At 46.4% G+C, this 16,870-nt stretch overlaps 1 protein-coding gene across 1 annotated transcript in view; it reads right to left on the bottom strand.

Annotated features, from left to right (window-relative positions):
- LOC144742021 (caskin-1-like) overlaps positions 1 to 16,870 on the bottom strand; it is a 150,107-nt gene that overhangs the window by 58,279 nt on the left and 74,958 nt on the right. The window contains exons 7-11 of the mRNA XM_078592449.1: positions 13,029 to 13,137; positions 6,881 to 6,989; positions 4,115 to 4,209; positions 3,181 to 3,295; positions 635 to 763 (exon numbers count right to left, since the gene is read on the bottom strand). Coding sequence (XP_078448575.1) covers positions 635 to 763; positions 3,181 to 3,295; positions 4,115 to 4,209; positions 6,881 to 6,989; positions 13,029 to 13,137 — 557 coding nt within the window. The remainder of the gene's footprint in view (positions 1 to 634; positions 764 to 3,180; positions 3,296 to 4,114; positions 4,210 to 6,880; positions 6,990 to 13,028; positions 13,138 to 16,870) is intronic.

Raw genomic sequence — 16,870 nt, 5'->3', positions numbered from 1 at the left:
TTTAAACAGTCAGAGATGACTTTGTTGGCATGACATCGTAGCTGAAAACCAAACGGCGGGCATCGTTAATTCCCATCAAGACGTTTCCCAGTGTGCTCGTTCACGCAGCCCATTTCAAGAAGCAGAGAGAGCAGGCGGAGCCAACGGTGGGCAATCCCTTACAACAACAAAGCACGTGCACACACGTGTGAAAACTAGTGTGTAACCTTATTTTGAAAATGAACGTTTAATTTGACATGCGTTTGTCTCTTCTTGGTTCTTTCGGTAAAGTCACGTAGAAGGGAAATAATAAAATAGTAAAAATAAAACATAATAACATACAATTCTCACGACGTTTTGGCCACAACGCAAGCAGCCGTCCTCAGGTGAAGAACAGGTCTGTCGGAAAGACAGCGTCTGAATGAACATCACCTTCACCTGAGGACGGCTGTTTGCGTTGTGGCCGAAACGTCGTGAGAATTACATTTTATTATGTTTTATTTTTATTATTGTATTATTTCCCTTCTACGTGACTTTACCGAAAGAACCAAGAAGATGAATCCCTGCAGTCACGAAAGCTTTAAATCGAAAATTATGCGTTTGTCTGTTTGTTCCTTTCACACCGACCCCAGGACCCTTTGCGCCGCTTCAGTACCTGGCCGCACGGCTGTGTTGCCGTTGGCTACGCAGCAGGGAATGCTGGGAGATTTGGGGTTGCCGTGGTTACCGGCGCCCACGGCGACGGGCTGTGGAGGATGACGGCACTTCATGGGACTCACGTGCGCTGAGGATGGGACAGCCATTGACAACGAAACAAAAATTGAAGACGTCAAAAACAAATTAAAATAAACACCGAGGAAAAGAAAAAGCATGAATATAAAACGATAAAAATAATGATAGATGTGAACAAAGACACGTGGGTGAAATCGTACAAAATAAAATGTTATGAAAGCTCACAGATCATTACGCTGACCTTTCACAATGGATTGCCGGGGATTTCTGTCCGTGTGTTCAGCTCTGTTGCATTGATTACGAGCTATTTAGAGCTGGCCATCATATTTACAAATATTCAATTTCCACGTGACACACAGATAAACAGCGCAAGAGGCACGCATTAACACCTTTTTTGCAAAAGCATGGAGTCATTCGACATACAGTCCTGTAAAAAGGTTCACAATGGACAGGACGATTTTTAACACGAATGCTTTTGCAGCCAACATGATTCATCATTCATTTTTTGAGTCAGATCGCATCAAGAAAATGTGTGTCATAAACCCGCCTCCACTCGACATAGCTAATTAATAACGTTGTCACGTGATGAACAAACACGTCAATTTAATACGGCTTCAGCAGCACCATCGGTGTTGTTTTATGTATGTATTTTGAACTTCTTTCGCGTTGTATGTAGCCAACCGTGCTAAACACAACATTTACATGGGTGCGACGTTTCACCGTGCTAAACACAATATTTACATGGGTGCGGCGTTTCGCTGATAGCTACAACCAGCATCATCAGGCATTTTCCAGAATTGTCCTAGCGAAATGTCATACCAATTCAAATGCTCTGTGCTGAAGCAGTAATACGTTGGCCACGTTTGTTCACGTGTCAACATTATTAATTGACTGCGTCGGGTGGAGGTGGGTTTGCGACAAACATTTTACTCACGCCATTTGCCGCAAAAAAAATCAATTACGAATCAGAGAACGATTTTTTTTACATCTGTCCATTACTGCGACGGCTCTTCACTCGAATCCCGGGAATTGCATCCGAGAGATGGAAATACATCTCAAAATTCACCCACCCCTGTGTGACCGCACAGCAACCAACATTTTTAATTAACGAGAGTGACACGATTTTAGCCGTGCTTCTTGCATCTTTTCCTGCTCGTCACAAAATCAAGCAGCAGAAAACAAAACCGTGGAACTCCCCTTCACGTGGCACGCGTGTGATTGTGCGGCAGAAGCAATCGTGAGTCTCCTACTTTACAGTTCCCCGTGCATTTCGCACGGATTAATGAGTTGGAAAGTTGCAATTTTATGAAGACCAGACTCTCTGCGTGTGTCCATTACAATTTTGGTTATATTGTTATTTAATATTTTTCATGTGTTATTTTTAGGTTATCACATCCTGATTTCTGGCAGCTAAGAAGGTGATAAAAAAAAACTTATCTTGTTCATAATGATCTGGGAAAGCTTCGTAAATTGAATTATTGGCAACGGAATATTCATGTCCCGATTGGATAAACACTGAATGTTTTTCTAAAATCATATTCTTGCGTGTCCAATTACACCACAGATGAAATGTAAGTGCACCCGTTTCACATTAAAACTTGGAATCGCATATACATTTTTCCACACTGACGATCTTAACTCTGAACATGGCAGTGATGAATCAAGATTTAAATCGTGTGTCCCAGAAAATTAAAACGATTGAAAATTCCATAATTTTCAAATTACAGCTTTGTCCAGTGGGACAGGCAAACTTGGACAAGAATGAGGCCTACATGAAGTTCTTCCTCCTGCAAAAAGTAACTAATTAAAAAAAAAGAATGCCAAACATCACAAAATATTTAATCCAACTTGAGAAACGAAAATCTGGCACTTGAAAATGAATAATAAAGTAGACCTAGGCTTAGTTTTTTTTGCTTTGGTTAATGCTAGGGCCAGGTTCATGGCTATTATCAGTGCTTAGCAAAACGTTGGGATCAGTGTTCAAGTTAAATGTGTTGTGTGAGCTGAATTTGTGCTGTACATAATACTGACATGAATCATATTTATACCTTCAATTACATTTACTTATGTATGTTAGGATTAATATCATGGTTAGGAAGAATGCAAGAGTCATCGGTGATGACGAGAGTTAGGGTACGTATTATGGTCAGCATCAGGGCTAGTGTCAGAGCGTAAGGCTTAGGATTAGGTACAGAGTCTGTGTCAGTGTTACAGAGTGTTAGTGCTCGTGCTGTCAACGTGAGTGAAAGTGTTAGTTAGGTTCCCTGTCAACATGCTCGGGTAAGGTGACGGTGTTAGTGATGGTTTTAAGGTCAGTGCCAGTGTTAAGATCACAGTGTCCGTGACAGCGTGAGGGTCTTTGTCACTTCGGTTCAGCGGCAGCGGTTGGGTCAGCGTCGGTGTTAGCGTCCCTTACCAGCGGTATGGTCAGTGTCAGTGGCAGCGTTAGGGCCATGGCTAGTTGGGCACCTGTGCGACGGTTGATGACCTCAGCGATGGTCGGAGGGAAGAACCCGACTCGATCGGAGCCCCGAGCTTCCTGCACCACCCCCTTCCACCGCCCGTCCAGGTGCTGCCCGACCACCTGTAGCCGGCAGAGAACGCTAAGCTGCACAAGCAACTGGGCCAGCAGCGCCAGCGACTACTGCGACCGTAACAGCAGCAACAGCTGTCAAAGCTGCTGTGTCAGTTGGTAATGGTCGTAGCAGTAGTGGCTGTCGCAAATAGCAACAACAACGACAAAGATCCACCCCCTATAGCCTTTAACAGATTGTTGGGGCAAGTGCTGTTAGCGATTACCTGTGAAGGCCGGCACGGCACACGAGGTGGTGAGTGGCCAGCGCCAAGCCCCGGCAACCTTCGTCTCATCCGGGGCTGATGTTTAACACACCACACCAGGTACTCATTTGAAGATGAGTTGACTGATGGGGAGGCCATGGACCGGTTCAAATTTTCGCCACTGGTGTTTGGTTATGAGTGGGAAATCATGCTCGGGTCGCCGGGTTCGTAGCGCAGCGCGCTAAACACACACAAAGACAAAGATCCCCCGTATAGCCTGTAACAGACTGTTGGGGCAAGTGCTGTTAGCGAGCACCTATGAAGGCCGGCACGGCACACGAGGGGTTGGGTGGCCAGCACCACGCCCGGTCGCCTTTGTCTCTCCAGTGGCAATGTTTATACAACCGCACCAGGTACTTATTTGAGGCTGAGTCGACCTAGGGGAGGCCCAGGACCGGTCCAGATAATCGTCATCGGTGTTGACTGTGAGCGGGAATCGAACTCGGGTCGTCGGGTTCGTAGCGCAGCGCGCTAATTGCAACACTACTCTTCCCCAAACACCACACACACACACAGAAGGACACGTGCACGTGTGCGCACATGGCAGAATGCACTGCACACTCACCGTGATGGTGTCCCCGGCTTTGACCGTGAGGCTCTCGGGGTCGTACACATTGCTGAAGTCCTTCACCGCCCGCACCTGCAAAACTGCAGAGGCCTCTGTGCATGGGACGGAGGTCAGGAGATTGGAGGTGGTGGACAGGTTCACGCGATGTGAAAGAAACGGAGACAATGAGATGAGAATTTCTTCGGGAATAACAATGAACCAGTGGGTTGAGGTTATAGAACATTTGGAGGCACTGATTGGGATTTAAAGATGATTATCATGATGTCAAATATACTGGTGACTTCTAGATTGCAATTCCAGGGTGCTCACACTTTCACCATGGCAGAATCCCCATAATACATTTGAACTTTCGCATTCGCACGTGAAATGCACTTTCATTAAATGTTAAAATACCACAATACCCAGTGCAATTATTTTTAATCAGCATCGAACATATCTGAAGCCTTAAGCATCACAGAGTGCGAAAAAGACTTTAATATTACGCGGTGTGTGCGCTAAATTAAACTCTGAAACTGTGCCGTGAAAACTTGCCATCACGGGGCAGTGTGTTTAAATTGTTGAAATTGCACACACCACATGCAGCATGTTTGACCGATCACTCCATCCCGCACCAGACACCTCCACCACAAATGTGCAGATTGCACCTTGATTAAAGCCCATAAAGACCCTCATCAGCTGCATGACAATTATCACCCCGCACGAAAGAAAGTGGATGCTGCCCAGGAATAATGATTATCATGCCGTCAGTCCGATTGTTGCTGCTAATGTTCTATCTCTTGGCTCGGCAGTTGAAACAATGGTGCACGTTTCTTACATTTCTCTGCCGCTGTTCCACCCAGCACCAACGAATAGATTCACCACGGTTTGACACGTAGGCTTTCGCGACCAATATTATTCATAATAAAGGTTTTTGGGTTAGAGCGCGTTATTATTAAATGCGTCGTAACCCTCCACCACCCGACACGGCCAAACAGTAAAAAATGTGTCACGTTTACAAAAGACAAATAGTTCACTACTTTAGCCCACCGGTGTGTTGAAGAGTGAATCAACATCATTTACAATTTTTGAGTACGACGTTTCGCTGGTAATTACATCCAGCATCATCGGGCAGGTCGTGTGTAATGGGGTAAAGTGTGCGGTACCCCCGCCTCTTTAAACACGTCTGGACAGCATGGAGGAGTAGGGCAAAAATACCCTCCAGAGGCATCCTCTAGTGGAGGCCCTTCTGCTAGCAGTGGTGTGAACAAGCAATTGCAGGGCTGCACCGTTACCTTTTACTAAACAGACCATGGGACGAGCCAGTCCATTAAGAGATCCTCTGTTTTGTTCAGGGTTTGTACCATACAAGAAATTTGCACGTGGAAATGCACGCACACAGACAGACAGACAGACGCACATGTTCGGCACGTGTGTTTTTGCACGCACGTGCTCACAGAGGAGCGGACGGATGGACGGTAACAATATTTGCCAGATACAGCAATAAGGAGCCTGTAGGCCCCCTTAAAACTGTTACTCACTGCAATGGCGTCTCATTACTGAAGGTGCACAACAGTTTTAATTATTGATTATTAAAGTTACATAATAATAGGTACTGTTGAAACGTAAAGCTCTATATTTGATTCCCAGAAAGGCTAAGGATCCCGCTCCTCTATAATTATCATCAGCTCTCGCTCAACGCTTCAGAAGCTTGCCACTTTTCTTTTCATCTCACTGATATGCCAACTATGTCCAAATTTATTCGCTCAAATCTGTTTCCAGTTTGGCAAAAAAAAAAAGATTAAAGCGTAAGTACATCAAGATAGAGTTCCCCAGCTAACATTAAGGATTCCAGAACCGTTACAAGTTAGAGATCATTCAAATTCATGCTCCAACAACATGCCATGATGATGAAGAAGAGGACCAAATGTGTTGAATATACAGTGTACGCCAGCTACTCATCGAGGGTAAAACGCGGGGCAACATCGTCATGGTTGACAAATGCAAAAAGGAGAGACGGGAAGACGCTTGGTAAATTTGGCAGCGGATTAATGAGAGAAATGAGCATCTGTTTAGAGTTTGCAGCCAGCACAATGCATGTATGTAAAGTAATGAACACGTTGTTCTTTTTTTTTTGTTACAAGGAAACTAGAAAATCAACACGGAGAAACCAAAATGGAGGGGTTAGGCATGAGATCGACTTCCTTCTAATTACGGGAAATCTGCTTCTTTATCGCGTTGGCTGGAGTTGAGATTCTACCAGCGAGAGTTTTCGCGACGTGACACGATTTAAAATTTCGTGATGTGCAGCATGACAACCGATTTTTTCCGCAATGGCCTCTGCTGACAATGATGTAGCGTTGTTGTTGGAGCAGCCAACAACAATTCCGAATAGAATGTCCAGTGATAATAATAATGTTTTAAAAACCAGCGAACAAGTGGAGTGGATCTTTTTGGTTCTTTCGGTAAAGTCACGTAGAAGGGAAGTAATAAAATAATAAAAATAAAACATAATAAAATAATTCTCACGACGTTTCGGCCACAACGCAAGCAGCCGTCCTCAGGTGAAGACCAGCGTCATTCAGACGCTGTCTCCCCGACAGACCTGGTCTTCACCTGAGGACGGCTGCTTGCGTTGTGGCCGAAACGTCGTGAGAATTATTTTATTATGTTTTATTTTTATTATTTTATTACTTCCCTTCTACGTGACTTTACCGAAAGAACCAAGAAGATGAATCCCTGCAGTTACGAAAGCTTTAAATCGAAATTTAAGTGGAATGGACTCACCACGCAGCATCTGTTTTATCTCCTTGCTAGCCTGCGATCCCGTGAACTGGTTCACGATGTCCAGCGCCGTCTGGTTGTAGGTGTTCCGAATGTGCACGTTCACGCCGGCCTGCGTAGGTGGGGGGGGGGGGGAAGTGAAGCGAGGGTTGGCGGATCACACACAGTGAACCATGATGCGTGCAATACTCCAAACCTGCTGGTGTGAAATATACCTGCTGTCTCGGGTGTGGACCAATCAACTTCAAGGACAGTGCATTCATTATCAGAGTTATGTTTTTTGTTTGCATTATGACTGCAGGTATTGTGGTCTATGCAAACATGACTCCTCGTAAAAAAAGGTGTCAGTTTTGTTGCCAGATAAAAGGGTAAAAAAACGAATTATCATAAAAAAATTTACTGGCAAATGAGGTACCAATGGTATACCTTCCGGGGTCGCGATATAGTTGCAGAGCAAGCAGATTTATAATCTTAATTTAGGAGCTTTCGTGACTGCAGGAATTATTATTTGGTTCTTTTCGGTTAAGTCACGTCTAAAAATAAAAGAATAAATTAAAATAAAATAACTTATGTTGTCTTTTATTTTTAGACGTGACTTAACCGAAAAGAACCAAAGAACAGATTTATAATGTGTCCACCCGGTAGATTGTGCGTGTTCTCCCCGAGCAAGCGTAGATTTTCTCCGCACACTCTTGCAGTTGAATAATGAATTAATAAGACTTTAATTCGAAAACACACACACAAACGAGTCCTCGTGTTTTGCTCTAATGAACACGTCTAATTGTGTTTGCTCTAATGAAGATTATGATGGTGCACTCACGTGCATTGGCATCCCCCGATGCCAGCAGTGGAAATTGCACGTTAACATGGCAGGGTACAGTCCCTCCATTGGTTAAGGTCTCTTATATACTACGGGTGTAACAATTGACATACTCGCATTCTTGCATCACCCACTCGCCAAGGGTTTTAAATTAACTGTTTCTATTCAAGGTCATTGCAGGATTCGGGAATAATGCACGCAAATTGAATGCAAACGGTCATGCATATCTTTATATTAAATCAATGAATAATGTACAAAAGGCACACAAAGAACACAATTAAATATATTGTCTCTCCAATGCTAACGCTAATACATCAAAATAGGTACTCGTTCATGGCTAAGTCGGCCAAGGAGAGGACCAGCACCAGCTTAGATAAATGTCACTGAATTGGGCCGTGAGCAGGAATCAAACTCGGGTAATCGGCTTCAGAGCACAGCGTGCTAACCACTGCGCCACGGCTCCCCACGTATACACACAGACACACCCTAATATTGAATTAATGGTGCACAAAATGCATACAAACTATCGCCGATCCACACGTGCACACACGAACGCAAACAAAGAGCCACGGCACGCCCACAGGGGGAGAGATGTCACCGCGTCTGGGCGGCGAGTGAGCGAGCAAGTCGACTGCGGGCAGGGAAACCAACCAAGATCATCGGTCAACCCACCCCACCCCACACCCCCTCTACATAAAAAACACAACACACAGGACCCTGGTCCGACGATTAGGGGCAGGTAATGGACGGAGAGGCGTGCGCGTTACCCTCATCACCGAGTCTGTCTCCCAAACTGCCAGGGATGTTCCCCCAGGTCGATTGCAATCAATCGTGGCCACGGAGCGAGCAGTGCGGGAGCACGAGCTCTGGCAATGGAGCCGAGGCCGAGCGCAGCGCGAAACCGCCGCGCGCCGTGATGCGGCGGCGTGGGTCGTGCACTACAGGCGAAAAGAAACCCGCTCAAGCGAGCCATTTGCGATGTTCATCACCCCTGGTCCACCCTGATCTGCAGGCGCACAAACCATGGCAGATGCGCATTCCCGACGCACAAATGGAAAATTGTAAACTCTCCGGTGTGCGACTGTGGTCATCCAGAACGTATAACGACGCAACGCCCGAGCCGCAAATACGAAGGAGACATCACAGCGGTACACTCCGCTGCTCCTGACGAGGTCGTCTGGCCTGAACACCTGAATGTGACATCGTAGCTGTTGTGCTGCATCAGCAGCTGTACGACAGAAGGAGATCAACTTTGGTGACCCCAAGCACTGTCATGAAAATTCCACATTTCCATGGTGGCAACCAGACATTGCAATTGTTGACTTCCTAAGTAAGTAACTTCATTTGGTATTCGAGTCAAGCTTATAGCACTATGATGGGCTGAGTTGACCACTGACCAGCATTTTAACTCTCTTGTGTTCCGACCGTGAGTTGATTGAGCTTAGCACCGTGCCAGCCAATGCATCGACCAGATTTCCACAGTGATCGTTTTTGGTAAAATGTAAAGGACATAAATACAAAGACAGGACGATGAACAGATACAAAAGGCAAAAATACAGAGGCATACAAAGATCAACGAAGACAAACACAGACAAATGGAGAACCGAGCAGGATGACATTGAGTTCTGTTGCTTTGTTTGCTGTTATAAGTGTGATGATCAGTACTGGGCATGTAAACATTCACCCCCGTAGAAAATTTACAAATTGCTGTGATATGTGGTCACGAGCCAATTCAAGAATAGATTATTTTCTTTATTTTTAACCATCTCTTTTTAATTGTTTCTTGTGTCATCTGTTTCATTTCTACAGTCCCCCCCCCACCCTCCCCACTCCATCAGTCTCAGTGAATCGTTTGCATACACCTACAATCAAATGTCACACGTACGATTCGATGTTCAAATTTCTAATTTATTTTACTTGACCAGGTGAGAACTCAGAACGACAGGGGAGCCTCATTTGCTAGAGTCTGCCAATTGGGGGGCGACAAACACTCCGTACAATCCAAATTCATAATAGAGGTGTTTGGGGTTAAGTCGCGTACATATAAATGTGTCGTTAAACCCGCCACCACCTGATACAGCCAATTAGTTAGGTTTGTAACGTAAATAAAATAAGCCATTTCGTCATTTTAAATTGATTCCTAGGCTCAAAATTAATATGTACAAACATTACTAGTGTAATGACAGGGTGACACCTGCTGGCCTGGAAGGGGAATCACGGGTACGGGCACGGTTAAGTAACAACCAATCAGAGAGGGAGGTGTATCTGGAGCAAAGGGAAAGGTGGGGCTATTCGAGATACTCCGGGAACCTGCTCGAAGGTTCCACGAGAGGGCGTGGCCGGAGGCGGGGCCTAGCCACGCCGGGGGGATATAAGGGGGAGCGGATCCGGGGCTCGGGGTTCGTGTGTGGGGTCTTAGGTCCTGGCTGCATCGCTGCTCGCCGACATCTCTCTCTATCGTCCGGCCACGTGGAAGATCTCCTGCGTGGTTTCCATTGCCGTCATCGTCACGCCGCCAGCCAGCGGCGTAGCCGAGTGAGGGAGATGGGGCCACGCCGAGTGATCGGCTGTGTGTAGCCAGTAGAGATGGTAATATCTAGCGTTGTACTCAGTGTGAGGAAGAGTAAGTGTTGGCCTGTGTTGCGCCCAGTGTGAGTGATAAAGAAGAAGTACCCTCTAACCGACGTGTCGCGGAAGTCGCTCATTACACTCGTAACTAATTGGCATGTTTTGTTTACGTGACAAACCTTACTGGCTGTGTCAGGTGGTGGTGGGTTTAACGACACATTTATTTTGACACGATATAACCCAAAAACCTCTATTATGGATAATATTGGGCGCGAAAGCCCACGTGTTAAACATAATCCGAATTGCAGGCCATTTTGAAATTTGGCAAATTTGGACCCTGACGTCCGGCACACACGATGACCTACTTCAGCGGAGAAATGATGTCAGGGGACCTTTAACATCCACTTGGATGAAGCATTCCCATAATGGTTGTTGCACCCGCAGTTATAGTCGGGGCGACCGCTGGATTCATACCGCGAACTTCTGCAGCAAGCGGCGAACGTGCTCCCGCCAGGCCGTGTCACTGCCGACGTTTGTACATGTGAATTGTGAGCCAAAGAAAATGTTTTAACCAATCAGCTGGCACATCATTAGATGGCTGAATATTACAGCCAAGTGCGGTTGTGGTGGTTGTAGTGGTGGAGCACGTCTGTGTGTAAATTCGCACCTCCGATTAGCGTGGTTGGCAACATACGATACAAAAGAAGTTCAACGTTCATATATACATACAATCCAGTGATTTATTGACTGGGTTCGAGATCTTTGTGTGTGAGCAACACGCCAGCAGGGCTACAAGTTGACCGCTAGATATTAGTTCAGCAAGCCGCTCACCTACCTTGAAATTGGAGGTTGAGTGTTCTCTTCTCGTGTGTGTGTGTGTGTGTTTTCTCCACGCCCTCTCCAGGTAAATTTACTCAATTAAAAAATCAGTCAAGCGGCACAATGCGGGGCCCTCTTGAAAAAAGTTGTCCTTGAGAATCAGTGAGGAGGCTTTTCTGGGTATAATCGAGTTAGATCTCCTGCTTTCAGTTAACGTAATACGTGTAAATACACGCACAGGTCAATTCAGCAGACAGGCTGCCAACAAAGAGCATTACGCGACAAAGTTTCACTGAGGAAATCACCGCATCGCTGATATTCGGATGCACTTTAATGCTGCTTTCCAATGCATATTTAATGACACTCTTAGCACAACCCGAAAAATATGCTGTGTTGAGTTGAATGCATCCTTGAACAAGCAATTAAAATGTGATAAATCTACTTTTTTTTTACATACTTGGCCTTTGAAGTGCTTGACGCAACTCGATCATTAATTTACAGTCTACGGTTGCCGAAGACGACACCGTTTATTGTACCAATGACTTTGACTTACTCTCTTCTGGAAATGACCCAAAATGTTGAGTTGTTGAAACTGTGATGCCATCGCATAGATTCAGCAGCATCCTAAAAAACTTCGATATGCAAACCTTCTTAGGCCCAGGTTTAGGCCCAGGTTTAAAAACAAAAATAGTCACAATTTTGCCTCCCGGTTTGCGAGATAGAAAAATATCCTCTCGAGGCACAAACTGTAATATTTTAGTTTACCCAAATTGAATCGATAACACTGGTCAACACACTTTTTCTGGCATAAGGTATTCCAACGGTTTTAATGTAATTTTGGGGTGCCGATTCCAAATCTGACATCAGTTTGTGTCTATCACATCAGGTTTTTGAGATATCAAATATTGCATTTTCAATAAAAACTGCAGAAGAAAAATATTAAATAAAGGTGGATATCTACATAAAATTATATTATAAAACACACTATCCTAAAAATACAACACCATATTTTAACACTAAAGCAGCCACTGACTCGCAACAACTTGCAATCATAAGTGACAGAGTTAATTTCGGGTAAAATCAATTAAAATGGGGTATGCCGATAGCATAAAAATGAGATGTGATAGAGCAAATCTGAGATCAGATTTGGAATCAGCACTCTGAAATTAGTCTAAAACAGCTGCAAAAGTCCAGGCCAGAATTTTTTTTTTTTTGACCAGTGTAATATTTAGACCTGCGATTATATTTGTACCTGCGTGGGGTACACACTTGATCCCTTATACACGGATTCGATAGAGTCGACTGTTGTTGCTGTACCACATCCTGGCGAGCCAAGGGAAGGGAGTTTCACAACATTTGTGCGATCCACCAACCCACGCCTCGACCAACCCTCGCCTCCGCAACAGTGACGACTATCTGAACTCTTCTTGGGTCTCCTCTTGGTCGATTCAGCCTCAAATGAGTACCCGGTGTGTAGTGTCTAAACATTGCAACTGGCCACCCACCCTCCCGTGCTCGCGAGCAGCATTTTCCCCAACAGTCTGTTAATGTTTCACGACGTTTCAGCCACAATGCAAGCAGCCGTCCTCAGGTGAACACCAGGTCTGTCGGGGAGACAGCGTCTGTCTCCCCTACAGACCTGGTGTTCACCTGAGGACGGCTGCTTGCGTTGTTCTCACGTCGTGAGAATTATTTTATTATGTTTTATTTTTATTATTTTATTACTTCCCTTCTTCGTGACTTTACCGAAAGAACCAAGAAGATGAGTCTGTTAATGCTTTCGGGGAGGGTTGGGGGGGAATCTTTGTCTTTGTTTGCAAACGCACTGGCGCGCGTGTGTGCGCGTGTGTGTGCGCGTGTGTGCGCGCGTGTGTGCGCGCGCGTGTATGCGCGCGTGTGTGCGCGTGTGCGTGCGAGCGCGTGTTTATCCACGCGTGGCCTCACGTCGATGAGCAGGCGCACCACCTCTGTCTTGCCGTAGAGCGACGCCTCGTGCAGCGCCGTGCCCGACCGCGTCTGCCGGTTGATGTCGATGCCGGCGTTGAGCAGCAGCCTGGACGAGGGGGAGACGGCGCACGTTCCGAGTCGCGCTCGCAAAACCGCGGCCACGGCGAGCCTCCCGCAGCCGGGCAGCACGAGTCAGAGCGCGCGCGATCACAGTTCCGCAGCACCTGCGATTCGCGCGGTTGGCTACGTGCGGTGCGAAATAAGTTCAACGTCATATACACACACGTACATAGCGTCAACGCCGTGAAACCGACGCCTTCGCTTCCTCCCATTGACGACCTCTGCTACAATCTCATCACAGCCATCTGGGGTTTACGATGAGTTGCAAACCTCTGCGTGCCACTCCGGTACCTGGTTTGGTAAACTTCTGTCCTCCACCCCGCACACTTGTCCCGCCCATCGCAGCCTGCTGTTACTCAGTAAAATTCAATAAATATCCCGTATGTGGTCGTGACTTAGTGACTGATGTACACTGCAATTGCTGTCCAGAAGATCTAGAAACATGAGAGTTAGCACAAATACGACTATTTAATTTTAGCCACCGGAAATTTTGGCCAAGAGGTTAATTTGTTTTACTCATAGGGCATGGTCAGCCAAACAACATAAATCCCTTTAAATCGAAACACGTACAAACATACGATCGACATCGAACCGGATATTTCACCTCTCGCAGGGCGTGATGCTAAAGCCGGTAAAAATGGAAATAGACTGTAAAAGCAATGATAATGAAAATTACGATTAAAAAAAACATAATAACGGAGCAGATTAAAAATAAAATATCCGTGACATCTCATGTTTGTTATGCAGTGTACATCAGCAGCTACACACAGAGTATTAAAAGATGATTGCTTAACCACCATGTATTCCTGCTGCTTCACGTGACTGGGTAGATAATGATGCATTAAATGTTAAACAACACGTTCATAAAACACAAGGGCTTGATAACCGCGATGTACACAGAGTGTCGTATGCTCCGTCTTGCCATTGAGAAAAAAAAAGACTAAAACCAACGTTCAAGAAGCCGCCTAAATTCCATCACACATTTTACTTTTGGGGCTCATTCCTCCAACCCAATGGGATTCCGTACACGCTGAAATAATGCACAGAGCCTGCACCATCACAATATGAGCAGTAACACCCTGGCACGGTGGTGCAACATTTATCACAATACCTAACTCAGCACTCGAACCCCAAGCACTAGATCTGTGGCTCAATACAAATCTGACGATGAACGGGCCCTGTAGCCCCACACTACAGATCAAACACTCTCACCCAACAGGGTGGTGCAGTGGTAAGCACTCTTTCCTTAAAGTGACAAGGGTCTGGGTTCGGTTCTGGATAAACGAGCCTCGAGACTCAGCGAGGCTTTCCTAGGTGAAGAGCGTACATTTATTTAAACTAAATAAACATAACCTCACACTACAGCCTAATACTGCATACCCAGGCAGCAAGCACACTACAGCACCCTGTCCATTACTATAGAGCAGCACCAAGCACTGGGACGTGACAGAGAGTGCTCGAGTTTCACCACAACGTCCAGCACTGCAGTCAGCACCGATCCCAGAATGTTAGCTCAGCACGATACCTCAACACCGAACACATTACTAACTCGGAACCATGATAAATCAATTCGTTCAGTGACAGAATTTCTTCAGCCCACGCACGATACATGCACTCAATCGCCTGTGTATAAATGAACGATTTTCAATGTGTACAACGTCCATGGGGTCACGTTACGCCCTGCAGCCCACTAGAGATATTGCCATTCCCTGCAGTGTTAAAAACAAAATACAAAACAGATTCTCGAATCCATGCTCGACTTGGAATCGTGACATTTCAGCACTGCAACCCGGTAACCCAACGCGGCAGCCCCATCCATCGCTATATCCCGCATTCCATTCATAGAACATCACCCTTCTACGAGCCCGACAAACCATCAAATCCCTACCCAAACGAACAGCGATGGCGGGCGGTGGTCAGTGGGCGGTGGCCGCCTGCTCCGAGCGAACCGCGTGGCCACGGCAGCGCGCCCACAAGGCCTCCCTCCAGCCAATGCTCCCAAAACCGGAACGACCCAGGATCTCATTGCGGCACTTTTTTTTTAAGAGAGAGAGAGCAGCGAGGGACATCACGTGGGAACTTATCTCAACGCTCATCGGGTACTTCATGCCAAGCACTCTCTTTCCCCATCCTCGATGCCACTCTCCACCTCCTGCAGGCAGAGCCACCAGCCACTTCGGTTGCATCAACTGCAAAGTCCTCATTGCCAGGCTGCACGGCCACCAGCTCCAGCCCTCAATGTCCCACTTGAAATGCAATCCGTTGCAGACAGTGTTCGAGCTGCACATTAGCCACTGCATTTGTTTGCTGGCCGCTCGGCTTGTTGCATGGTTGGTTGGTTAGTTGGCCGATGGGTTGGTAAGTTGGGCTGTTTTTTTCGTCTTCTAATTTTCAACAAAACGATTCCAGACACCTGCAAAATGTGACCCTAAAAAACAAAGCGATTTTAACTGAAAATTCAACCTCGCAGTGCCACTCTTTTACGTCAGGCAAACCTAAAAAAAAATCTCAAATCGTCCCTCGTATTTTAAAAGTTGTTTGATTACTTGATTTGCGTTCACTTCGAAGTGAGCAGGCACGATTTGTGAAACAGGCCGAGTGGGGCCGACCCGAATTCCCACAGCAGTCTAAGCCCGCTTGTCTAAGCCCTACTTGCTCGCTCTCAGGATCGTACAGCCCAGTTCAGGGCTGCCACCTCTTGTCCGGGTTTGACATCGTGCAGTCTGGGAATTGGCATCCGTGTTTAGGGGGCAGGTAATGATTTGTGCCGAAACATGGCGCTGGTATTTGTGTTGAACTTTATCAGTCGCCCTGCACAATGTTGACGATAGACCTCGTGCTGAATGAGGAATATGCAGTGGACAAGGTGGTGACCCTACATGAGCCGCCATTGGAAATAGTTGTAAGGTCACGGGGTCAATGTTGCAAAACCTCGTCCCCATGTTACAAAATAACAACTTTAATCTTGGGATAATATACGTTAACCAAGGCATACCTTAAACCGTGTGAGTAATAAACATATATGAATTGAAATCCAACTAAAAAACTTATTCAATAACTGCCTTAAATGTAAAAAAAATGCACGAGTGACAACGTTCTCTGAAGAAAGGCAAATGCCTGAAATGTCACCCATTGCATATGTTTCCTATTCACACAGTGCTATTTCTGCACGTATTGAGTACACATTTTCTTCTTAGGTTTTTTCGGTAAAGTCACGTAGAAAGTAAAATAAAATAAAAACAAAAATCACGACGTTTCGGAGGCAACACAAGTCTCCGTCATCAGGTGGGACCGTCACAGCCAGATTAGCTGTATCAAGACTGAGTACACATTGTTCGTAGGCGTGCACACTGCCAATGCAAGTATCAACCAAATATCCTGGTGACACAACTACACTCGCTTTCCTACAGCCAGAGGGAACGGAGGCGGATGGGCGGGGGGGGGGGCAAACAGGTGGGGTGGGTAGGAGGGAGGGGGATGGGTGGGTAGGACGGAGGGGGGTAGGAGGGGAGGGGTTGGTAGGTCGGAGGGGTGGGTAGGAGGGGAGGGGTGGGTCAGAGGGATTGGAAGGGGGTAGGACGAGAGGAGGGGGAGGGGTGGGTAGGAGGCGGGAAGGCGAGGAGGTTGGGTAGGAGGGGTAGGTGGGAGGGGGATAGGAGGGGTGGGTAGGAGAGGAGGGGGTGTGGGTAGGAGGAAGGGGAGGGGGGTAGGAGGGGAGG

This window comes from Lampetra planeri, chromosome 1 (assembly GCF_965212315.1).
Source record: "Lampetra planeri chromosome 1, kcLamPlan1.2.h2, whole genome shotgun sequence".
Taxonomy (NCBI): Eukaryota; Metazoa; Chordata; class Hyperoartia; order Petromyzontiformes; family Petromyzontidae; genus Lampetra; species Lampetra planeri.
Note: the sequence above shows the minus strand (reverse complement) of the source record. Positions and strands in the feature narration are given on the sequence as shown.